The sequence below is a fragment of the Lissotriton helveticus genome, chromosome 2_1, assembly GCF_964261635.1.
Source record: "Lissotriton helveticus chromosome 2_1, aLisHel1.1, whole genome shotgun sequence".
Classification (NCBI taxonomy): domain Eukaryota; kingdom Metazoa; phylum Chordata; class Amphibia; order Caudata; family Salamandridae; genus Lissotriton; species Lissotriton helveticus.
The window spans coordinates 1,443,329,302-1,443,356,000 of record NC_136059.1 but is presented as its reverse complement, the minus strand read 5'-3'; the positions used below and the strand labels follow the sequence as shown (position 1 = coordinate 1,443,356,000).

The 26,699-nt window shown below is 51.1% G+C and overlaps 1 protein-coding gene across 1 annotated transcript in view; it reads right to left on the bottom strand.

The window, feature by feature from the left end:
- FRAS1 (Fraser extracellular matrix complex subunit 1) overlaps positions 1-26,699 on the bottom strand; it is a 1,313,599-nt gene that overhangs the window by 1,123,891 nt on the left and 163,009 nt on the right. Inside the window, exon 4 of the mRNA XM_078676362.1 lies at positions 236-349. Within this exon, the coding sequence (XP_078532488.1) occupies positions 236-349 (114 nt within the window). The remainder of the gene's footprint in view (positions 1-235; positions 350-26,699) is intronic.

The window sequence follows — 26,699 nt, the reverse complement described above, 5'->3', positions numbered from 1 at the left end:
TCGCTGGAATGCATGCAAATGTGTGTTCAGAATTAAGGGGGAATAGGTTTGATTTAAAGAAAGTATAAACAAACATCAAAAAAAGAGTGAAAAATGTTTATTCCCGAAAAGAATGATATAATTGTACAAAATATACATCTCCCCCTGTGCCAAGACTGGACCTGTGTAACATACAAAAAGTCAGCAGCTGATCAATTTAGAGACATTCTGGCTTGGTGAGCGTAATATACGTTACCATTCCATCCATGTGCTCCAGCCACTGCAGACCAAGGTTGGTTATGATTCTTGGGGTTCCATCATCAACAGGTAGTATATCCACATTGAACCACTGAGGCACTGCGGTCACAATCTACGAACAAAGAACCAAGGTTCAGTGAGTTGTGCTCAAAATGTAAAATATATTTGGCTGAACAGCAGTCTAGAGTATGTGAGCACTTGGCTTTTCATTTAGCGGTTTTGATATTTCCACCACGTGAATATTATCTCACGATCATCATTATGAAAAAGACTAAAAGGACACTGTTTTTTTTTACCATGGGTCTCATATTGCTGCACCTCAGATACAAAAGACGTAGGCCAATTTGATAATGTATTCTGAATTTCCAATCATGACCAGCAAAGGCCTTGGCATAAGCCCTACCCTCACAACTGTATTTTGAATGTGTAAAAAAGCAGCAACGCTTGGTTATTAGGAATTATGACGCTCCTGTATCAAATAGCTTTTTAAGGATCAAATTACATCCTTGAGGACACCATCGTCATATACAGCACAGAGGTAGTGTGTACAGGTTCAAATAGCTTTATGCGACAGATTTGTCATAAAAGCACAATATAGATAATACAACATACAATTTAAAATCTATAAATATTCAAGCTCTTAAAAACAATTTAAGAAAGTATTAAACATTGGAAATCTGCCGCGTAATGTACATCTAAAAAGTAATTATTGTTGGACCCGGCCTCGTGGCGTGGCCCGTCTCTGTCCCTCAGAACCCTGCGAGCGTAGGCCTGCACCCTGAGCCCCTGCGCAGCGTCCCTGCAAGAATAGCCTGCCCCCAGCAGCCTGGACGTCTCACCCCTGATGAGGCCGAACCCCCGTAAACCCACATGTCCCCGTCCCGCTCCCGGCTCCGAGCGCCTAACATTGCATGCCCCACAAGGCCCGGACGCCATCTTCCCGTCCCGACATCCCTGTCTCCCTGGGCCTAGCGTGACCCCGGCCCCAGTGGAACCCCGCCTCCCAAGGCGCGCCAGTCCCGGCTGGGGGGTAAAGGGCTCCCGAGTGAGATAAGCCAGGGAGTTTCGATGACACCTCCGGCCTCCCCTGAGGGGCTGGTATCTGTCCCACCTTTGGCCCTCCCCTATGGGCCAGTTTCGATCACCCCTCTGGCCTCCCCGAGGGCTGGCTCCAGACCCGCTGGGCGTCTGGGAATTCCCGGACCCATCTTTCAAAGGGATCAAAGAGCCAACCGCCGGACCTCGCCAACGACCCGCCCCCAGGGCTTGAGACCTCTGCCTGCGAGGGTCCGGAGATCAAAGCGCAGAAGGACTATAACTGGGCCCGCCCGACAACTAGCGGGCAGTTGTATCTTGGACCCGAAGCCCTGCTGATCTGATCGCGGCTGACCCTAAGAAGACTCATCCTGAACCTCTGAGCCCTGCTGACGCTGTCGCGGCTCAAGCTGAACTGAACCATCGGAGCCCTGCTGACGCTGTCGCGGCTCAAGCTGAACTGAACCATCGGAGCCCTGCTGACGCTGTCGCGGCTCGACCTCTAAGACCATCGGAGCCCTGCGGACGCTGTCGCGGCTCCTCACGAACTTCTCCAGATCGAGCCCTGCTGACCTCGTCGCGGCTCGAGGAGTACTCTGGTCCGGCTGGACCATCGAGAGCACCATCACGACCGAGCCGACTCGACGGAGGTGAAGCAGCCAGTACGACCATCATCCCGTACCCCCCGGCTCGAGGATTGAGAGCTGTGCGTAGGGTACGCCTCGTACTGTCCCAGAGACTCAAAGACTGTCCCGCTTCTCCCTTCTCGAATCCTCCAAGACTTTGTGGTCCCTTGACCCCTGTGTATATAAGAGTGCTACCTCCCTATTTTGCTATATAAAGATCTTGTTACTAAAACCCACCGGTGTGGTGTCTGTTCGTAGTGTGGTGTGAGCTCAGTGTGTACGATCCTAGACCCGAAGTCCTCCCCCGTGAGGACCTCCCAGTCAAGACTCGGCAAGTTCTGGGGGAGAGGTGGGTCCGGGTGTGGTCGGGTGAGCACAACCCGACCCTCGGGGATCGCCCCTTCCTACATTGGTGGCAGCGGTGGGATAAGAACCTACGTCGATCGTACAGTACTGACACACTACCCGAACGAAGAAGCAGCCATGAGCGTCACAGCCGACAACACCACCTTCCAGATGGAGCTTCTGGGAGACTATTCGCACCGTGAGCTCAAGCAATTCTGCAAGGATCTCCGTATCCCGTCAACGGGATTAAACACCAAAGAGGACCTTCAGCAAGCTCTAACAGCCTGGGTGGAGACCGGAGCCCAACCTCCAGCACGGACAGAAGCCGATGGAGGGGGAGCCCCCCTGATCGAAACCCACGCCACAGAGCGAGAAAGAGCAGAGTCCTCGACGCGGACTCACAGCACGGAGAGAGGTCTATCTCAAGAAGAGATGACCGACCGAGAACGCAACCGAAACCACGAGCTAGAACTAGCCCGTTTGAAGATGGAGGGAGAACTCAAGCTGGCCGAGAAAAAGCTAGCCATCGAGCAGTTGCGGCTGCAAGGAGAACTGGAAGAGAAGAAGCTCCAACGAGAACACGACGGAAAGAGGCTCCAGCTGGAGCACGAGCGCAGCATATTGGAAATAGAACTAAAAGCCCGGAACGAAGGCAGCAAAACAGCAGCGACCCGAGAGGCCATTCCCCCGGTGGAACCCAAGGTCCACATCCCCAAGGATGTGGTCAAAGAATATTATAAAAACGATGACATCCAGCAATGGTTCAAGGCCTACGAGGTCGCCATGACCTCCCACCGAGTTCCGCAGAAAGATTGGGGAGCCGGGCTGTGGGGTCGATTCCTGAGTGAGGGGAGAGACACCCTACTCGACCTTCCGTCTGCCGAACAGACCTCCTACAGCCACATGAAAGAGGCCCTCCTCACAAGGTACGGGCTCACCCCAGAAATGTACCGCCAACGCTTCAGAGACTGTAAGAAGATCCCTGGCACCACCTGGGTGGAATATGTCAATTTCTACAGCCGGGCCCTGGAAGGGTGGATCAAAGGCAGCAAAGTATCCACCTTCGAGGGGCTCATCGACCTCATTGCCTACGAACATTTGTCTCTGAATTGCTTTGTGGAACTCCGGCAGCACCTCCTGGACAGCAAGTTGGCTGACCCCCGGAAACTGGCCGTCGAGGCCGATCGCTGGGTGAGCACCAGAGTACCCCGGGGGCCCGGGGGAGACTCTGGCCAAAATGAACAGGGGTCCTCCCGCCAGAGGGGAGGAGGGAACCAGAATAGACAGAGGGGTTCCCAGGTAGGGTCCCCGCGTAGTCCCCCCAGAAACCAGCCCGGCACCTCGCCTCCCACAGCGCGCGCAGGGTTTCCCCCAGCTAGGCCAGGGCCCGAGCCAGCAAAGCCTGCTACCATTGCCAGCAACCAGGGCATTATGCCAATGACCCCCGCTGCCCGTTGTTCAAAAAGCCTGCCGCGGCAGACCCCCCAGCGCGCCACATCACCTCAGTAGCCCTAGACGAAGAGGAGGGAGAAGAGGAGTTCGGGGGAGCTCACCCCGCAGCCATGATGTTAGTATCCCTGGGTGATAGAGAGATGGTCCCAGGAGCCCCCCTACCCGACAATACCGAGAAGTATCGACAGCAGGTGACTGTCAATGGCCATCACATAGGGGCGCTCCGAGACACGGGGGCCAGTATCACTGCGGTGAAACGGCATCTAGTAACCGAAGCCCAGATTGTCCCTCACATCTCCTGCAGGGTGATCGCAGCCGATAATTCCGTCCGCACCTGCCGGATAGCCCAAGTCCCGTTCGAGTGGAGGGGCGTCTCTGGGGAGTTACGAGTGGCAGTCCGCTCTGACATGCCCGTGGACTGCCTGCTCGGCAACGACCTGGAGAGCTCCCCATGGCAGCGGGTTGAGAAGAGGACCCACCTGGAGATGGTGGGCCTGCCCGAATGGGCCTGTGTGAGTACCCGGTCGATGACCGCCCGAAGAATCACCCCCGCCGGGGCGACCTTAGAGGCGGCCCCAACGACCCCTGAGGACCCCGAGGTTCCGGAACCCTCCGAAGCCCCTGAACTGTTCCCCGGGGAGAGCTTCCCCTCCGACGCAGGTCCCCTCGGCCCTAGCGTCGAGTCGACCCCGAGTCTGGACGACCTCCCTGAGCTGGGCCAGGTGCGCCAGGAGGGGGGACCGTCCCGGGAAGAATTCTGCCTAGAGCAGACCTCCTGTCCATCCTTGGTTGGGCCGCGGCAGCAGGCCGCCGCCCAGGCCGCCGGTGACCAGTCCGGCTCCCACTTGGTCTATTGGGAAAACGGCCTATTGTATAGCGAACAAAAGTCCGCCGAACTAGGGTCCGGCCGAGTGCTGGTGGTCCCACTACGCTTCCGAGGCTTTCTCCTGAACCTGGCCCATGACGTACCCCTGGCGGGACACTTGGGACAGGACAAGACGTACCATCGCCTGGTCACCCACTTCTACTGGCCGGGCATGCGCTCCGATGTGGAGGCCCACTGTAAGTCCTGCCCCACTTGTCAGTCCAGCGGAAAGAGCGGGGGGAAGCGCAAGGCTCCTCTCCAACCCTTCCCCGTGGTCAGTACCCCCTTTGAGAGGGTGGGAATCGACATCGTGGGCCCCCTCGACCCCCAGACCTCCTTGGGGCACCGCTTTATCCTAGTACTGGTGGACCATGCCACCCGCTACCCCGAAGCCATTCCCCTCCGGACGGTGACAGCCCCCGTGGTGGGGCGGGCCCTCATGGCTATCTTCTCCCGGGTGGGATTCCCCCGGGAAGTCGTCAGCGACCGAGGGACAAACTTCATCTCAAAGTACATGAAGTCCCTCTGGCAGCAATGACTAGATCTCCGCTTCCCAGCAGAGTGGTCGCTCCCCTGAGGCCGTGGTATCGTTATTGCAGCGCTTTGCCCATAACTACTGCCAGCTCTGTGTTCTGACCGCCGCTTTGCATTTCTTTCACGTTTATTTGCCAGCGTTATCTGCATAGTCTATTATTTGTGTGTTCTGACCGCCGCTTTGCATTTCTTTCACGTTTACTTGCCAGCGTTATCTGCATAGTCTATTATTTGTGTGTTCTGACCGCCGCTTTGCATTTCTTTCACGTTTATTTGCCAGCGTTATCTGCATAGTTTATTATTTGCCTAATTCATCCCAGCATTTGCGTTCTCCCCAAGCGCTATCGGCGCTCAGACCCCTCCGCCTCCATTTTGGTGATTGTTGTCCTCCGTAGCTAGCCCGCCCCGCCTCCCAGCTGAGACGCCCTCGCCCCTCCCCCTCCACTATCCATATATGACAGTTCTTCCCGCGCGCAGCGTTCACGCGCAGCGACCGCGCCCAACCCGCGCCGAAGGTGCGCCAAAGTTAAGCCCGTCTACGCCCGTCCGCGCCTGGACCGCGCCCAGCGCCAGACCCCCTGCCCCTCGCGCTGCCCAGCCCTCCCGCATTACCTACGATGCCGCCACCCTCCTAGCCCTTAACCCCGGTCGCGCCCCCAACTGCGTCCAAGCCGCACCTGGACGCACCCATGGACCGTTCTCCTGCTTCTCCTGCAAATTTAGCGGCACCGACAACATCTCCGCTACGACCACACCACAGATTCCCGACCCCAACCACCTACAATGCATCCTTCTCAACACCCGCTCGGTCCACAGGCACGCCATTGACCTTTGGAACCTACTAGACACCATCTCTCCTGACGTCGCCTTCCTAACGGAAACATGGATGAACGCTTCCTCCGCCCCTGACATCGCCATCGCTATCCCTGATGACTATAAGATCACAAGCAAGGACCGCACCGACCATACAGGAGGAGGTATCGCCATCGTCCATAAGAAATCCATCCGCATCTCTACCAGCTCCGACGCCAACCTCGCTAACTCCGAACACCTTCACTTCCAGATCCACATCGACCCCAAGACAACTCTTAGAGGCACCCTCCTCTACAGACCACCAGGACCCCGCGCAAAATTCAGTGAAGACATCACGGACTTCATCACCCCACACGCGCTCCCCTCCAAAGACTACATCCTGCTGGGAGACCTCAACTTCCACCTTGAAAAGATCAACGACCGCAACGCCGCCACCCTCTTAGACAACCTCGCCAACCTCGGACTTAAACAACTGGTCACTTCCCCCACCCACATCGCAGGTCACACACTCGACCCCATCTTCACCTCCAGCAACCATGTCTCCTTCAGCCACACTACGGATCTCCTCTGGACTGACCACAGCTGCGTTCACTTCACCTACAACAAGCCGAAACCCATCATCCACTTCCAACCAACTCTACAAAGAAACTGGAACAAAATCACCACGGATCAGATCTCCACATCGCTCCTTCGAACCTCCCCAGCCCTCTCTTCTAACGCCAACGAAGCCGCCTCCAACCTCACCCTTTGGTTATCCAACACCGCCGACACCTTAGCACCACTGAAAAAACGTCAAAACAAACCTGGCAGCAAGAAGGCCTCATGGTTCAACGATGATCTTAAGAAATCCAAGAAACTCTGCCGCTCCCTTGAAAAGGCCTGGAAAAAAGACCCAACCACCAGCACCAAGGACGCCTTCAAAAGCGCCACCCGCACTCACCACCAACTGATCCGAAAAGCCAAGAAAACAGCATTCAAGGATCGACTTGACAACAACGCCCACAACAGCAAGGAACTTTTCAACATCGTCAAGGAATTTTCCAACCCCTCGGCCAACTCCAACGACATCACCCCCTCTCAAACCCTCTGCGACTCCCTAGCCTCTTTTTTCCACAACAAGATTGCTGACATCCACAACAGCTTTGACAACCAACCCGGAAGCCAACCCACCCTACCATCTGCTGACCATCTTCCCCCCGTAAACACCCTCAACGCCTGGAACCCAATCTCCACTGAGGACACCATCCGCCTGATGAATTCCATCCACTCTGGATCCCCCACAGACCCATGCCCTCACCACATCTTCAACAAAGCAGACTCCGTCATAGCTCCGCACCTCCGAGACGTCATCAACTGCTCCTTCAACTCCGCTACCTTCCCAGAAGACTGGAAACACGCTGAACTCACCGCCCTTCTGAAAAAACCAACAGCAGACCCCACCGAACTCAAAAACTACCGCCCCATCTCGCTTCTTCCATTCCCGGCCAAAGTCATCGAGAAAGCTGTCAACAACCAGCTCGCCGCCTTCCTCGAAGCCAACAAATCACTCGACCCCTCACAATCTGGCTTCCGAGCCAAACACAGCACTGAGACCGCCCTCATCGCAGCAACAGACGACATTCGAACTCTACTGGACAATGGAGACACAGTCGCCCTCATCCTCCTCGACCTCTCTGCAGCCTTCGACACAGTCTGCCACAACACCCTTTTACAACGCCTCAGAAACATCGGAATCCAAGGAAAAGCACTGGAATGGATCACCTCGTTCCTCACCGGAAGAACCCAGAGAGTCCGCCTCCCACCATTCAAGTCCGAGGCCTCTGAAATCATCTGCGGAGTACCTCAAGGATCCTCACTCAGTCCCACCCTCTTCAACGTATACATGAGCCCCCTCGCGGCCATCGCCCGCCAACACAACCTCAACATCATCTCTTACGCGGATGACACTCAACTGATCCTTTCTCTCACCAAGGACCCCAGCACCTCCAAAACTAACCTACACGAAGGAATGAAAGAAGTCGCCGAATGGATGAAACAAAGCCGTCTGAAACTGAACTCAGACAAAACAGAAGTCCTCATCTTAGGTACTTCCCCCTCTGCATGGGACGACTCCTGGTGGCCGGAAGCCCTCGGAAAAGCACCCATCCCGACAGACCACGCACGGAACCTTGGCGTCATCCTAGATTCCTCACTCTCAATGAACAGACAAGTCAACTCCGTATCCTCTTCCTGCTTTAACATCCTTCGCATGCTCAGAAAAACATTTCGCTGGATCCCCTCCGAAACAAGGAAAACAGTCACCCACGCTCTAGTCACGAGCCGACTGGACTACGGAAACACCCTCTACGCAGGTACCACCGCTAAACTCCAGAAGAAACTACAACGAATCCAAAACGCCTCAGCCAGGCTCATATTAGACATCCCACGCAACGAACACATCTCTGGTCACCTTAAAGACCTCCACTGGCTACCCGTCAATAAGAGGATCACTTTCCGACTGCTTACCCACGCTCACAAATCACTCTACGACATCGGACCAGATTGCCTCAACTCTCGACTGTCCTTCTACACCCCCTCCCGCCAACTTCGCTCTTCCAGCCAAGCCTTCGCCACTGTACCTCGCATCAACAAAACCACCATGGGAGGCAGATCCTTTTCATACCTGGCTGCCAAAACATGGAACTCACTCCCCGCTTACCTTCGCCTCACCCAGAATCACCTAGCGTTCAGAAAGCAGCTTAAAACGTGGATATTTGACAAATAATCCTCCTCCCCTTCCTAAGCGCCTTGAAACCCTCTGGGTATGTAGTGCGCTATACAAATTTTATGACTTGACTTGACTTGAATGTGGGGTGACCTACAAGTTCACCACCCCATATCACCCCCAGGGGAACGGTCTGGTGGAACGCTTCAACCAGACCCTCAAAGGGATGATCATGGGTCTCGAAGAGCCCCTGAGACGTAAGTGGGACGTCCTCCTCCCCTGTCTCCTCTTCGTGTACCGCGAAGTCCCCCAGAAGTCCCTGGGGTTCAGCCCCTTCGAGCTGCTCTACGGGCACCCCGTCCGAGGACCCCTCACCCTGGTCAAGGAGGGGTGGGAGGCGGCGGCCCCAGAGCCCCCTCCCGATGTGTTTCGATACATCTTGGCCCTCCGGAACCAAACGAGGAAGTTCCGAGAGCTGGCCGAGGCCAACCTCGAGGCCAGTCAAGAAGAAATGAAACGGTGGTATGACCAGAATGCCACTCTGGTCGAGTTCCAGCCCGGACAACGGGTCTGGGTGATGGCCCCCGTAGAGCCCTGTGCCCTGCAAGACAAGTGGACAGGGCCCTTCAAGGTGATCGAACGCAAGAGCCAAGTGACCTACCTCATCGATGTAGAGTCCCCCAGGAACCCCTTGCGGGTCCTTCACGTGAACCGCCTCAAGCCCCACTTCGCCCGGTCCGAGTTGAGTTTGCTCCTCGCCACGGACGATGGGGAAGAAGAAGAAACGGAGCCTCTCCCCGATCTCCTGTCCACGAAAGCGAAAGATGGCTCCGTAGAGGGGGTGAGTCTCTCCTCCTCCCTCTCTCCCGAGCAGCGTGAGGACTGTCGCCAGTTGTTGGGAAAGTTCTCAGACCTCTTCTCCCTCACCCCCGGCGTCACCAACTGGTGTGTCCACGACGTGGACACCGGGGACAGCCCCCCGGTACGGCACAGAGCCTACCGCGTCCCTGACCGAGTCCGGGCCTGTATCAAGGCCGAGGTATCGAAGATGTTGACCCTCGGGGTGGTCGAAGCCTCTGACAGCCCATGGGCTAGCCCCGTGGTCCTGGTCCCAAAGGCAGCCGCCCCCGGTGCTGTTCCTGAGCTGAGGTTCTGCGTTGACTACCGCGGGCTCAACGCAGTCACCAGAACTGATGCTCATCCCATCCCCCGAGCCGACGAGCTTATCGATCGCCTCGGGGCTGCTCGCTTCCTTAGCACATTCGACCTGACCAGTGGATACTGGCAGATCGCCCTCACCGAGGGAGCTAAGGAAAGGTCCGCTTTTTCCACCCCGGATGGTCACTACCATTTCCGGGTGATGCCCTTCGGGATGAAGAACGCCCCCGCCACCTTCCAGAGGCTGGTGAACCAGGTCCTGGCGGGGTTGGAAGAGTTCAGCGCTGCGTATCTGGACGATATCGCGGTGTACAGTTCCCGCTGGCCCGAGCACCTCCAGCACCTCCGGGCGGTGCTGACCGCCCTGAGGGGGGCAGGTCTCACCATTAAGGCAAGCAAGTGCCAGATCGGACAAGGGTCCGTAATCTACCTTGGGCACCAGGTCGGAAGCGGCCTCGTAGCCCCCCTCCAGCCCAAGATCGATGCCATCGTGGCCTGGGAGGCCCCCACGACCCAGACGGAAGTGCGGGCGTTTCTAGGGCTCACGGGGTACTACCGCTGGTTCATTAAGAGTTACGGCAGCATCGTAGCCCCCCTCACGGAACTAACCTCCAAGACCCAGCCGAAGAAAGTCAGCTGGACCTCCGCCTGCCAGGAGGCGTTCGAAACGCTGAAGGATGCCATGTGCACCGCCCCCATCCTACAGGCCCCCGACTACTCCCGAGAGTTTGTAGTCCAGACGGACGCGTCCGAGCATGGCATCGGAGCGGTCCTGTCCCAGGTGAACGAGAGCGGCCTAGACCAACCCGTAGCATTCCTTAGCCGGAGGCTACTCCCTCGAGAACAAAGGTGGAGCACCATCGAGCGGGAGGCGTTCGCGGTGGTTTGGGCCCTAAAGAAGCTGAGGCCCTACCTGTTCGGTACTCACTTCCGGGTCCAGACCGACCACCGACCCCTCCGGTGGCTAATGCAGATGAGAGGGGAGAATCCCAAATTGCTGCGCTGGTCCATCTCCCTCCAGGGGATGGACTTCACTGTTGAGCACCGGCCTGGTGCTGACCACGCCAACGCAGACGGCCTGTCCCGATTCTTCCGCCTCAGCGAAGAGAACCCCCAAGAGGATGGGTAGTTCTCCCCGCCTTCAGCTGGGGGGGACGCGTGTTGGACCCGGCCTCGTGGCGTGGCCCGTCTCTGTCCCTCAGAACCCTGCGAGCGTAGGCCTGCACCCTGAGCCCCTGCGCAGCGTCCCTGCAAGAATAGCCTGCCCCCAGCAGCCTGGACGTCTCACCCCTGATGAGGCCGAACCCCCGTAAACCCACGACCAGGCCGCATGTCCCCGTCCCGCTCCCGGCTCCGAGCGCCTAACATTGCATGCCCCACAAGGCCCGGACGCCATCTTCCCGGCCCGACATCCCTGTCTCCCTGGGCCTAGCGTGACCCCGGCCCCAGTGGAACCCCGCCTCCCAAGGCGCGCCAGTCCCGGCTGGGGGGTAAAGGGCTCCCGAGTGAGATAAGCCAGGGAGTTTCGATGACACCTCCGGCCTCCCCTGAGGGGCTGGTATCTGTCCCACCTTTGGCCCTCCCCTATGGGCCAGTTTCGATCACCCCTCTGGCCTCCCCGAGGGCTGGCTCCAGACCCGCTGGGCGTCTGGGAATTCCCAGACCCATCTTTCAAAGGGATCAAAGAGCCAACCGCCGGACCTCGCCAACGACCCGCCCCCAGGGCTTGAGACGTCTGCCTGCGAGGGTCCGGAGATCAAAGCGCAGAAGGACTATAACTGGGCCCGCCCGACAACTAGCGGGCAGTTGTATCTTGGACCCGAAGCCCTGCTGATCTGATCGCGGCTCACCCTAAGAAGACTCATCCTGAACCTCTGAGCCCTGCTGACGCTGTCGCGGCTCAAGCTGAACTGAACCATCGGAGCCCTGCTGACGCTGTCGCGGCTCAAGCTGAACTGAACCATCGGAGCCCTGCTGACGCTGTCGCGGCTCGACCTCTAAGACCATCGGAGCCCTGAGGACGCTGTCGCGGCTCCTCACGAACTTCTCCAGATCGAGCCCTGCTGACCTCGTCGCGGCTCGAGGAGTACTCTGGTCCGGCTGGACCATCGAGAGCACCATCACGACCGAGCCGACTCGACGGAGGTGAAGCAGCCAGTACGACCATCATCCCGTACCCCCCGGCTCGAGGATTGAGAGCTGTGCGTAGGGTACGCCTCGTACTGTCCCAGAGACTCAAAGACTGTCCCGCTTCTCCCTTCCCGAATCCTCCAAGACTTTGTGGTCCCTTGACCCCTGTGTATATAAGAGTGCTACCTCCCTATTTTGCTATATAAAGATCTTGTTACTAAAACCCACCGGTGTGGTGTCTGTTCGTAGTGTGGTGTGAGCTCAGTGTGTACGATCCTAGACCCGAAGTCCTCCCCGGTGAGGACCAGACAGTCAAGACTCGGCAAGTTCTGGGGGAGAGGTGGGTCCGGGTGTGGTTGGGTGAGCACAACCCGACCCTCGGGGATCGCCCCTTCCTACAATTATTAAAATATACAATTCCATAAAATTCAACATTAGCCCCAAGCATTTCATAACTCCAGTTCATTACAAGGAATGCAGGGTGACATTAAGGGGATAGATCATTTGGGTAGTCCTAGGAAAGCACCCTAGCACGGAGAGACCAGGCCCAACCCAAGAACTTGGCCACTGTTATGTTATGTTAAAATTTATTTATTAAGCGCGCGTACGCCCGTAGGCTTCATGGCGCTATCGGAAGAGAACATAACACAAAAATAATACTCTAGAAGTAAGCCTGTTTAAAAAGCCAGGTCTTAAGAGAGTGTCTGAAGGTAAGGAGATCTGGGCTCTGCCTAACAGGCAGTGGTAGTGAATTCCAAAGGGTGGCTGCAAGATGGTCGAAGCAATTGCAATTGGTAGCGCTGGGTCCGTGGTAAGGACTATCAGCGCCTCTTTATGCCTACTAAAGCCTAATAGCTTGCAAATTGGTATTACCCACATGGCACAAGGTTTCTTGTATAGTGGGCAAAAAAACAACAGGTGACTGACCGTTTCTTGTCTATCATGGCACTTTGGACATGCGTTCACAGTGACCCCTGCCCATTTGCTGGTAAATGTCCTGACAGGTAGGGTACCAGCCCTCAGCTGGAAGTACAACTTCCTGTCAAATGGTTTCTCAATGACATCCCAGTACTGTTCTAATGCAGGCCTTGTCTTAAATTCTATGAACCGGCCTGTCAAATGCTTTACTGAGCCATTAGAGCATACTGTTACTATTATCATATCCCAGTACATCTCCTTCAAAATCTTCTTTGACGGAAAAGGAGCGTTAAGGGGATCGGCCCATAATTCACTCAGACCTAGGTTCACCAACAACGACCTGATCTCTCTCAACCATTTAACCTTATGAAAACGATCAGTAGCCATTACATCTTTAAGACCCTTGGCATAAAAGTTCAGCTGTACACCACAGTCTTCGCCAATATAAAAGGGGGCGGAGTTTCGCCACATCCATTACTGCTTTCCTACCCAGGTCTAGCAGCAATGGGCGTATATGTGTACTTTTCGGGACACTGGTGACCTTTCGAAGAAAGGAATTTTCAGCTGCAGATAGGGTAGATAAATTCGTAAACCCCCAGAGCTCAGCTCCGTAAAGAGCGGAGCTTAGCATTTTCATGCCATAGATCTCCATCAATGGGCTGATCGGCTTAGAGAAAGAAGATATAAATTTAGCTGCAAGGACCTGCTGTTTATGCTTTAACGTGGCCACATCAATTTGTTTAGACCACCCCATATCTGCCTATAGCGTGACTCCTAGGACCTAGGCGTTCAAGGGACCTAGCCAAGTAACTGTATAAAAATATGTTAGCGGGAATGGTTTAATAAGGGAGTCCATACCATGATAATCCTAGCTACAAATGTGCTCAACAACTCTGGTATCCCTGAAATTAATGATAATACTATCCCCCTTTATAGTTTTACATCTTGACCCAACCCAATCCACCCTTCTTGCAAATAGGATTTCGCCGATACCCTAGGGGGTAGAGACCGATTCATGTTGAGCCAATGAATACACTTATTTTTCAGGTCTGGATAATCCTCTCGTTGGCCTGGTCTTAGTGAGGGAACCCCCGTCAAAATACACACATATGGAGCGGAGGCCAAGGGGAGGTCTAAACATGGAAGACAGTCTAGCGATGGGTCATTGGACACCCTTTTACTACAACCTGGGTGTTGGATCCCCAAGTTAGAACCACCCAGGTTGAGTCACTAACAGTCATGGCGGCATTACTTCTCGGTACCGCTACCTGCGTTGACTGCATGGAGGGTTAGAATTTGGGATAGCCTCAGAAACTTCCACGGTCCCATGCCCACACCTTGTATTAACCACAGACCCACCAATGTCTTTGGCCATGGCCCCTGCAGCTTCAAGGGTTGTAAGTCTCTTTTCTATGGAGTCCAGTCTATTATAGATTGGAATACAAGACGTATAGAAAAGCTGCTCAAGTTTGTCCCACGTTTCCTGTGGCCAATCCAATGGAGTTTCCATCCCGGGTGGCGTCACTGGGTCCGTCACAGCTGCCATCGGGGACAGGACCTCAGCACTCTTATTTAAAGATGTAGATATAACCCCAGGAGTTTCAACTAGAGCATTTGTCTTCTTAATTTTAGCTTTTCTTCCCTTATGGGCTGCACCCCCACGCTTCCTTTTGGTCACCGGTATTGGTTGTACAGATTTTACACCTCGCGTGGGGCGGGCCCTTACAGTACTTTCCATGGGGTCAAGCAAAATGCTGCGTTCTATGGAACCAGTTCGTACATCCTGCATATTACCTTGGGTGGGACATGAATGGACAGACTCCCCATGGGCTGAATGTATGAGAACAGAATGGGTACCGTGGTTCACCCCAGCACCTTCACTAAAGGGAGGATCAGAGCGTGCAATAGTAATAGGAGACACCACCCTTGCCAGTGGTCCTATTGAGGACCTTTTAATAACTGCAGGATCCAGTGACAGCCTTTTCTCTGTACGATCGATTTCACGGGCTACAATTGATGAAGCCTGTACATTGAATTGGTCCAACGTTCCCATAACAGTAGTACCAGTCGGGACCATTTTCCATCCCTTCACAGCCTTTGAAGACATTTTATGACAATAGATATAATCTTACTACAGTTAATAATCCAATGAAGAAACCCTCAAACGGCAGACAGCCTACGTACAGGTAGCAAAACCGTAGAGGGCCCCCAGTAACGGCTATAAACTAACCTTGGCAATCGTTGTAAGGGAGTGGCACCGTCCTGTCCTCGAGCCGGTCTCAAACGGGCCCGCACTTGGCCCGGGCTTCGCCCGGAGCGCGTCCCGCGGGACTGGAGTGATACGTCAATTAAATACTCCTGCGGGGGCGGCTGTTAGCCCCGCTGTCCTCTGGGGAGTGTGGTTCTCCCGAAGTGTTTGCCCCTCTGTAGCTCCTCTAGCAGGAAAGTCCAAGCCTCTGTGACTGCGAGCGTTTCCCGCGGAGCGGGAAACGCGAGAGGTATTTGTGCACCTTCGCCTCGGTCAGGGGCGTGGCGGTAGGGCGGCTGTTAGCCCCGCTGTCCTCTGGGGAGCGTGGTTCTCCCAAAACGTGTGCCCCTCTGTAGCTCCTCTAGCAGGAAAGTCCAAGCCTCTGTGACTGCGAGCGTTTCCCGTGGAGGAAACGCGAGAGGTATTTGTGCACCTTCGCCTGGGTCAGGGGCGTGGCGGTAGGGCGGCTGTTAGCCCCGCTGTCCTCTGGGGAGCGTGGTTCTCCTGAAGCGTGTGCCCCTCTGTAGCTCCTCTAGCACGAAAGTCCTGGCCTCTGTGACTGCGAGCGTTTCCCCAACCAGAGTGTACATGATTGGGTCCGTACCATGAAAATAGCCTAAACCCTGGAGGAAAGCATAATTGTTAATGTTGAACGTTATGTTGGGCGCCTTTTTACAAATCACTAAAGGTTGTGAGAACTACTCCTGGCTAAACAAGATAAAGGTTGATTGCATCTAATGTGGGTTGCAGTGGTATGTTTCATACTATTGAGCCTTGAAGCCATAGTCTGCTCTCAAAAAATCTGGGAGAAAGGCCAAGCCTGTTCACAAATATAATCCACAAGTGGATACGTGAGCACATGCCCTCATTAAATAGATGCAGGCAGTACTACAGACAAATTCTCTGCAGTGAGGGCATTTACAACGAGTGTATGTTGATTTCTCAAACTTTGCTCAAGATTTTAGGGCTTTGAATTTTATTGAATAATAGGGAAATTATGGGTGCCCTACTTAGAACTGGTTAATCTCCACCGGTGTTGTGAGCAAGGCTGTAAAGTTGAATGCAAGTATGCCCGTCTTAGCAACGTGTCACTAAACACAGTGCGTTGTCCAAAGGGCCTGGAAGAAAGAGTCTTTACAGTTGCAACTGTATACCAGATGATGTGAAGTCTTTTAGACGTTAATCCGATAAATGTGAATAGAAAATTAGCCAAATCTGAAGTGTATTGAATTACTTCACGGACACAAACCCTAAAAGATGGTGTCACAATGATGTCATTTAACATGTCATGAAGGATACAACATGCAAAGTCATAAGTAGTGCATGGCGGGGGCGACAGTTATAATAGTTAGCTCAGTAAAGTACAACTGGTGAATTTTTATGTTTTTGAACTATGGGTTGGGTGACAAGAAAAAAGTACAATCGATCAAACAGATTGCTCCATTTTTTAGTTTTTTTTCCAATTTGCTCACCCTTTGAAGAGCAAATGGGTAGCACTTGGAAGATAGGCTGCTCCATTTTTCAGGCAGACAGGCCGGCACTAGGGACAGGAGAGAAACCAGTAGCCAAACCGAGTTTCATGGGGAGTTTAGCCGCTTGGTCGCCACACCTCTGGGTTAGGCTAGGGAGCTCCACGAGCCGGGCGAGGGGTCCTGCCATTTTGGAAGAGGGAAGAATGGTGCATATTGGGATGCCTAGATAAAACCTTCGCAAAAAGTGGTCATCACGTGTGAGGGAAACTGGTAGACTATTGGCTACCAATCGCATCCTGCCATGACGGTATTTTCTGAGCATAATTAGGGCACCCCTGGAACCATGAACTCAGATCTTGACTAAAGTGGAGAAAGACCGAAGGAGGACTGCCATCCGAATTTGCAGAACCTGGGCATGTCCTTGGAGTGCAGCTGGGACCTCCAGAGGACGAGTTATCGACCCAAGAAAGATTTACCTAAAACCATGATACTGCATGACTAGCAGTCCAATGGAGACTTGACCTCTGCCAGCACCGAGAGAACGTCACGGTGCTTTGACCCTGTGAACAAGACTGCCACACCCCCTTCGTAGAATGAGGTGTAGTCGCCGCAACACCCCCATCTACCACATCGCAACCACAGCATCCTTTGCGCATCTTTAGCATCCTTCGACCCTTGCATTCGGACCACTTCCATAAGTAAGCCCTGCAAAGGATAAAAGTGCCTTGACCTGCCTGAAGACTACTTCAGCTGCTGAGGGAACCTTTCCTGAGGACCTTGCTGATCTCCGAATTGATAGTAAAATACAATTTAAAAAATGTGGAATCCTGCCCTTTTAAATAAAAAGATTTTTATTAGGAGGGGGCATCTAGTACCCTTCCCCAACCCTTCTCTGGGCTCCAGGGACCCCATTCCCCTAGGCCAATTCACATATATACACAGAGGAGGGGACAGTGCAGCCCTCAATCACTGCCCCTTTTCTTGGCCCCGGGAAATCCCATCACCAGGACATTTGATTCCCCGCCCAGTAGAACGCAGGAAGGGAAGAATTCTGAACTCCTACCAGGCAGTAGCACACATCGTTCTCCCTGCCCCATGAGAGCATGGGCCAGGAAAGATAGAATTACTCCGTCAGGCAGGAACAGAGAGAAAAGCTACTTCTGTTGGGTGAGAGCAATGCCAACTCCTGCCACACCGCAATACTGAGACCACCTCAGTGGTAGTGGTCACAGTATCAGCATATTTATATGCAGCATGGGCTATTAGAGGGAAAGAATTACTGTAACTTCAATAACTCTTAGCAAATATCCATTTAAAATTTGCTAATTTTTACACCATTTTTTTAAACATTGTTACAATGTTTTATTGAATGTATTTTTATATAACAATTTAAGTGTCATGTCTGATTATGTATTATGTAAATGCATCCACATATATTAAAATGAACAATTTTTCTCTTTTAAGTGATGTAGGGCAAAGGTAAATTATTTATTTCGATCTGTCAAACTATAGACAAATTAGGTTTTGTATATCTTATCTCAGAAGTGCACAAGGCACAGGGTGCACTTCATTCAAAAGACATAATGCAAAGCTAGATAATGTTCAATACATTCAGTACAAAAATCAGAAAACCTGAAAACCACGTTCGTAGAGTTTGTCAAAGAATGTGAAGAAAAATCAGAACTTTGCAAGTACTGGGTAAATGTTATTTGTCTTAATTAGGTTCCTAGCATCATGAGCTGAGCCTGCGGTTGGGGAAACGAGGAGGAGAACTCCGATTGAGTTCATTGCGGATTGGCAATTACTACCCTAGAAGTTCAGAAGGCTCATGTTGCTAGGAACCTAATTAAGACAAATAATACAAATGGCATTTTTTCTGAGACATACTGCTATAGGTACATTGTAACCTATACTGCAGGTATATATATATATATATATATATATATATATATATATATATATTCTTTCCACCAAGTTGCCCTTGTGGAATGGTCGCACAGGTAAGGGTTACCGCTCAGCACGCCACAGGCAGCAGGAAGTCAGCAAACATTAATCCCTTTTGAAGCCATACGCGTTTCGAGCTTGAGAGCTCTTGTTCACTGGCAATGACGGGGGAAGCAAGCGTGTGTTTGAACATCTAATTTATTTCAATAGAAGTCCCGCCCCCGTGGGCGTTACCACACAGGCATTCTGGTCATGTTAGTTCCTGGGTGGAAAGACTCCATAGTTCGTGTACGCAAGTGCCTTGCTGCCTCCATCATTAAAATGTTCATCCCGGTTGGGAAAAGGTGATGTCAGCTTTGCCAGCCGCCTGCCAGTATCTCCTTGTGGCTCAGGCCCCCCGCCTTCCTATAAATGTCCAAATGCCGAACATACAGGATCCGCACTTCCGCGGTGGGACCATTCCGCGACCGGACCGGCCGCAATTTATTCTTTCCACCAAGTTGCCCTTGTGGAATGGTCGCACAGGTAAGGGTTACCGCTCAGCACGCCACAGGCAGCAGGAAGTCAGCAAACATTAATCCCTTTTGAAGCCATACGCGTTTCGAGCTTGAGAGCTCTTGTTCACTGGCAATGACGGGGGAAGCAAGCGTGTGTTTGAACATCTAATTTATTTCAATAGAAGTCCCGCCCCCGTGGGCGTTACCACACAGGCATTCTGGTCATGTTAGTTCCTGGGTGGAAAGACTCCATAGTTCGTGTACGCAAGTGCCTTGCTGCCTCCATCATTAAAATGTTCATCCCGGTTGGGAAAAGGTGATGTCAGCTTTGCCAGCCGCCTGCCAGTATCTCCTTGTGGCTCAGGCCCCCCGCCTTCCTATAAATGTCCAAATGCCGAACATACAGGATCCGCACTTCCGCGGTGGGACCATTCCGCGACCGGACCGGCCGCAATTTATTCTTTCCACCAAGTTGCCCTTGTGGAATGGTCGCACAGGTAAGGGTTACCGCTCAGCACGCCACAGGCAGCAGGAAGTCAGCAAACATTAATCCCTTTTGAAGCCATACGCGTTTCGAGCTTGAGAGCTCTTGTTCACTGGCAATGACGGGGGAAGCAAGCGTGTGTTTGAACATCTAATTTATTTCAATAGAAGTCCCGCCCCCGTGGGCGTTACCACACAGGCATTCTGGTCATGTTAGTTCCTGGGTGGAAAGACTCCATAGTTCGTGTACGCAAGTGCCTTGCTGCCTCCATCATTAAAATGTTCATCCCGGTTGGGAAAAGGTGATGTCAGCTTTGCCAGCCGCCTGCCAGTATCTCCTTGTGGCTCAGGCCCCCCGCCTTCCTATAAATGTCCAAATGCCGAACATACAGGATCCGCACTTCCGCGGTGGGACCATTCCGCGACCGGACCGGCCGCAATTTATTCTTTCCACCAAGTTGCCCTTGTGGAATGGTCGCACAGGTAAGGGTTACCGCTCAGCACGCCACAGGCAGCAGGAAGTCAGCAAACATTAATCCCTTTTGAAGCCATACGCGTTTCGAGCTTGAGAGCTCTTGTTCACTGGCAATGACGGGGGAAGCAAGCGTGTGTTTGAACATCTAATTTATTTCAATAGAAGTCCCGCCCCCGTGGGCGTTACCACACAGGCATTCTGGTCATGTTAGTTCCTGGGTGGAAAGACTCCATAGTTCGTGTACGCAAGTGCCTTGCTGCCTCCATCATTAAAATGTTCATCCCGGTTGGGAAAAGGTGATGTCAGCTTTGCCAGCCGCCTGCCAGTATCTCCTTGTGGCTCAGGCCCCCCGCCTTCCTATAAATGTCCAAATGCCGAACATACAGGATCCGCACTTCCGCGGTGGGACCATTCCGCGACCGGCAAAGCTGACATCACCTTTTCCCAACCGGGATGAACATTTTAATGATGGAGGCAGCAAGGCACTTGCGTACACGAACTATGGAGTCTTTCCACCCAGGAACTAACATGACCAGAATGCCTGTGTGGTAACGCCCACGGGGGCGGGACTTCTATTGAAATAAATTAGATGTTCAAACACACGCTTGCTTCCCCCGTCATTGCCAGTGAACAAGAGCTCTCAAGCTCGAAACGCGTATGGCTTCAAAAGGGATTAATGTTTGCTGACTTCCTGCTGCCTGTGGCGTGCTGAGCGGTAACCCTTACCTGTGCGACCATTCCACAAGGGCAACTTGGTGGAAAGAATAAATTGCGGCCGGTCCGGTCGCGGAATGGTCCCACCGCGGAAGTGCGGATCCTGTATGTTCGGCATTTGGACATTTATAGGAAGGCGGGGGGCCTGAGCCACAAGGAGATACTGGCAGGCGGCTGGCAAAGCTGACATCACCTTTTCCCAACCGGGATGAACATTTTAATGATGGAGGCAGCAAGGCACTTGCGTACACGAACTATGGAGTCTTTCCACCCAGGAACTAACATGACCAGAATGCCTGTGTGGTAACGCCCACGGGGGCGGGACTTCTATTGAAATAAATTAGATGTTCAAACACACGCTTGCTTCCCCCGTCATTGCCAGTGAACAAGAGCTCTCAAGCTCGAAACGCGTATGGCTTCAAAAGGGATTAATGTTTGCTGACTTCCTGCTGCCTGTGGCGTGCTGAGCGGTAACCCTTACCTGTGCGACCATTCCACAAGGGCAACTTGGTGGAAAGAATAAATTGCGGCCGGTCCGGTCGCGGAATGGTCCCACCGCGGAAGTGCGGATCCTGTATGTTCGGCATTTGGACATTTATAGGAAGGCGGGGGGCCTGAGCCACAAGGAGATACTGGCAGGCGGCTGGCAAAGCTGACATCACCTTTTCCCAACCGGGATGAACATTTTAATGATGGAGGCAGCAAGGCACTTGCGTACACGAACTATGGAGTCTTTCCACCCAGGAACTAACATGACCAGAATGCCTGTGTGGTAACGCCCACGGGGGCGGGACTTCTATTGAAATAAATTAGATGTTCAAACACACGCTTGCTTCCCCCGTCATTGCCAGTGAACAAGAGCTCTCAAGCTCGAAACGCGTATGGCTTCAAAAGGGATTAATGTTTGCTGACTTCCTGCTGCCTGTGGCGTGCTGAGCGGTAACCCTTACCTGTGCGACCATTCCACAAGGGCAACTTGGTGGAAAGAATATATATATATATATATATATATATATATATATATATATATATATATATATATATATATATATATATATATATATATATATATATTTCACTTTTGTAAATACATACCACTGTTTTTACATTGAAATACGTGAGTACGGTGGGGAAGTTGTGCACCCTGTCCTGAAGAAGGAGCTCAGTCTCCGAAACATGTCGACGCACACATGAGGTTCTGTCCATAATTAAGACAATATACCTCGCACTTCACTTCTTTTATTAGTACCAGCCCGGGGACCGAATTAAAGTTTTTTCCAGAGTTCCACAAGCCAGGCACTTTTTAATCTCACCCATCCCACCACTCACCCACTGCACTGTAAACATACCCTCACATGCACCATACACAGTCTACCACTATAAGTGCTCCCGCGTAGTCGTAGGACGCCGCATCCCGTAGAGGGGTGCGAAGACCCCAATGATGAAGCATGACACCAAGGGTCCTTTTGGTGTGTGAGGGGTATTTTAAAGAACACTAAGTGCTCCACACCACTGTGTGAACACTTCCCCTTTTGGGTGGATTCTTGTTGTTTATGTAATCAGACTAGGGAGTACGAATCCATCAGTGAAACTCTCTTTCCCTCCCACTGTTTTTTCACTTCTCAAATGTTCAACATTCTGCAAATATATCACAAGTGATTGGCGAAAAAAATAAAGTGAACTATAAAAATGTGTCTAAAAGAGGAGCGATAAACATTTTTTTTTTCATATTCAGATCAAAAACCTTGTTTGGTGTACACATAAAAGGGTTAAAAACCATTATTATTTGTTTCATTTCTATGTATGCTCGTAACAACAAGAGAGGAAGGGAACAGAATTGGCGCTCCTATCCCCCTCAAGGTAATTCAAAGAAAACAACAAAGGAGCGTCAAAAGATTTTGAGAAAAGAGCAAGCATGTAACAACACTCACATCTCAATCGGCTGTGAGGGAGACCTCTTAAGGTTATTCGGAAGGCCCTCACTCACCAACCTGGTTGGTGACATGCTTCATCATCGGGCCCCACCAGGAGTGGCCGAATGCCACCCTAGTGTGCTACAACGCCAGGTTACTGCGGAGCTGTTTTTTTTGTGAAGTGTGATTTTTAGAGTGATTTAAAAATGTACCAATTGTGTCAAAAAGAGTAATTTTAATAGTTTTGCCAATTGGACATAAATAAAGTAAAAACAATGGTGTGGGATAAAGGACCAAAATTAAAAATCCAGATTTATCCTGTGTTGTTGGTCAACAAGTTTCTGCCTCAATGATAGTGGTATATCGGGCATTCGTCAGGACCAGTGAAGTGAACAAGTGTATGATAATAAACCCCGGTGGTATGGGCGCGCTAAGGCCCACCTTAGCCTGGGGTACAAGTGTTAAAAAAAATATATCAAAAAACACGGTCTCTAGATTCCGATTTATTGGAGTGGAACCAAGTTTATTCTGTCAAACATAGACAAAGACAGACAGACAAGACATAGAAAAACAAATATAATTAGATATATCAATATCTGTTGTCATAAAGGTAAAAACAAGAACATGCTACAGTGCTCTAGGGATGTGCTAGTAGCCATAACAAATCCAAAGGTGAACTGAGTGACCATGCGCACATACAGGATAATATTGACCCTGTGAAGCTGTCGGGACATCTGTCCCTGACAGACTTAGTTTGATGGTCATAAGGAAGTGGCAGTAAATGGTGACTATTATGCCCAGTATATCGCTACAAAATAAACGGTGTCTAAACTAGAGGTAGATTAGCTGTATTGCCACAGTGTTCATGGGAAAAAGCGTAAAGTACAGGTAAGTATAAAAACGTCCTTACAAAAAGTGCTAATCGTTCAAGCACCATGGGTCTCAGGGGGGGTGGTAGCAATTAGGCACACCCTGCAACAAAAGAAACACATGCCAGAGTTGGCTACTGCATCAAAAAGAAGAAGAAAAGTGGTACTTATCTTCCGAGCTTCATACTCACGCCCTCTATGCTAGGCAGCCGTTCGGTACCTAGATGAACCCTTGAATGTCTGGACCCCGAGGATTGGCGTCTCCACAGCGTTCAGGGTTAATATAGGAAGAAGGACTGGATTTGCGCGCCCGCCAGCTCAAGTGAAAGGTGGGCGTGGAAGGCGTTGAAGATGCATCATGTCCGCCGATAGGCTGTGATCGCGGTCATGTGATCGGACAATGAGCCAATCATATGCTTCCATAGAAAACCGGCGTGTTACCCGGCTTATGTGTTTAGCGTTGGCATAGCAACCCTAAATAGGGAGCCAACGGATAATAAACACACGGAACGAGCAAATGTGAAGAATAGATTATGGAACGTATCCAAAACGAGGGTTCATCTAGGTACCGAATGGGTGCCTAGCATAGAGGTACTTGAACGATTAGCACTTTTTGTAAGGACGTTTTTATACTTACCTGTACTTTACCCTTTTGCCCATGAACACTGAGGCAATACAGCTAATCTACCTCTAGTTTAGACACCGTTTATTGTGTAGCGATATACTGGGCATAATAGTCACCATTTACTGCCCCTTCTTTATGACCACCAAACTAAGTCTGTCAGGGACAGATGTCCCGACAGCTCCAAAGGGTCAATATTATCCTGTATGTGCACATGGTCACTCAGTTCAGCTTTGGGTTTGTTATGGCTACTAGCACATCCCTAGAGCACTGTAGCATGTTCTTGTTTTTACCTTTATGACAACAGATATCGATATATCTAATTATATTTGTTTTTCTATGTCTTGTCTGTCTGTCTTTGTCTATGTTTGACAGAATAAACTCAGTTCCACTCCAATAAATCAGTGTTGTTGATATTTTTCTTTTAAACACTAGAACCCCAGGCTAGGGTGGGCCTTAGCACGCCCATACCACCGGGGTTTATTATCATACACTTGTTCACTTCATTGGTCCTGACGAATGCCTGATATACCACTATCATTGAGGCAGAAACATGCTGACCAACAACACAGGATAAATCTGGACTTTTAATTTTGGTCCTTTATCCCACACCATTGTTTTTACTTATGTCCAATTGGCAAAACTATTAAAATTACTCTTTTTGACACAATTGGTACATTTTTAAACCACTCTAAAAATCACACTTCACAAAAAAACAGCTCTGCAGTAACCTGGCGTTGTTGCACACTAGGGTGGCATTCGGCCACTCCTGGTGAGGCCTGATGATGAAGCATGTCACCAACCAGGTTGGTGAGTGAGGGCCTTCCGAATAACCTTAAGAGGTCTCCCTCACAGCCGATTGAGACTGAGTGTTGTTACATGCTTGCTCTTTTCTCAAAGTCTTTTGACGCTCCTTTGTTGTTTTCTTTTCATTTCTATGTATGCCTCTTCTTCCTCTATTATAGCCCACATTTTATAAAATGGCAGAGAGGTTGCCCTGAGGAGGTATTTTCTGTATCTATAAGACTACTTGACCCCCAAAACATACATTTTGACACCAAAATGAAGTATATAGGTCTCATGGTTCCTGAAATATTACACTATCACTGAACCACATCCGCCATTTTTTAAAATGCCGTTCAGAAATATTCAGCCTGGATCAACAATGTCTACCCAAACTAAATTACTTCTCTAATAATCGAAAAACACAAATACAAAATGAAAATCTCTGGACTTGTTTTACGGAGGTATAGCAGAGGGCCGGGATGATCTTTCGTCTGAAAATTTCATAGCTAGAAATTCATCACTACGCAAGGCACTGCACTGTCCCCTGAAAAGCTTGGGATCTTTACGGCTACCTTTACGCTTAGAGTGGATTGTGCCATATGCAACAGTTTCTACGGTTAGGGCTGCCATGCTTTGGAATACTCTGCCGAACGCCATGCAACAAATCACCTCCGAAACCATTTTTAGGAAATCAATTAAAACTTGGCTTTTTAATCTGGAGTAACCTGCTGGACTTTCTGCTGCTCACAGGTCATCCTGCAAGCCACCTGTTGCTATAGCGCCGGGACACCTCCTAGGAGGTAGCTGTTTGCGCTCTATAAATCACAGTATTATTAATATTTCTACTTTGAACAATTGCACATCAGTGTAGAAGTTAACTACATATAAATATAAAAAGTCATCTACCAAGTTCCCACACAATTATTTCACTGACTCAAAAAGTGGATGGACAACCAAAGGGGTCAACAGAAGAATCCCTACCAATGTACACCCTGAAAGTAAGGCCATATCCACTATTACTCTCGGACAGCATTTGTGTCTCAATTCCATAGAGTACCCTCTTGTTAGGAATATACACCTAATAACCAAACGCCCCTTGAACAGCACCAAAGACTCATCCACATCTATTATCTTTCCTGGAAAATTGATCTCTGAAAAGCAATCTACAAAACGATCACAGATAGGCTGAATCTTGGGAGATCAGAGTGATTTTATTTATTTGTTTAGCAGAGTTTTACATAGAGCAAACTTGACCCGAATTAGGTATCACTGCTGTCTTTTCGTAAGAATCTGAAGACCTGGCTATTCTCAGCATAGTTCGGTCGGGCTCCGCACGGTTCTTCCGACCGCGGCAACACAGTCAATTAGCGCCAAGACGCCTCCGGGCATTCGAGCGCTCTATAAATCCAGAAATCAAATCGTATCAGAGCGCTTTATACAGCACCAGTTGTATTACATGAGGACACATTAATTCTTGCTAGGCACGGGGAGAATAAGTGATTTGCCCAGAATCACAGGATGTTCAGCGTCATTGCCGAGACTCGAACCCAGTTCCCCAGAATCAAGGTTGACCGCCCAAGCCGTTAGGCCAACTCCTCAGCCCAATCCTGATCCTGTGGCAATGTTGAAACATTATCAATGAAATGCAGCATCCGAAGCAGAAGCAAATACCGACCACGACTCATGGTTGCAGGAAATATAGCAGTTGCCATCAAGGGACTAGTAGTCCAATATGGAGACAGTGATGGTTTCCTTATCAATCCCATCAAAACAGTTAAACACCAGAATAGCTCTGCAGTGTGGCTTAAGTCTGGCACTGCTGTCACTCAAAACGGCTTAGCATACTAATTAGACTGGTC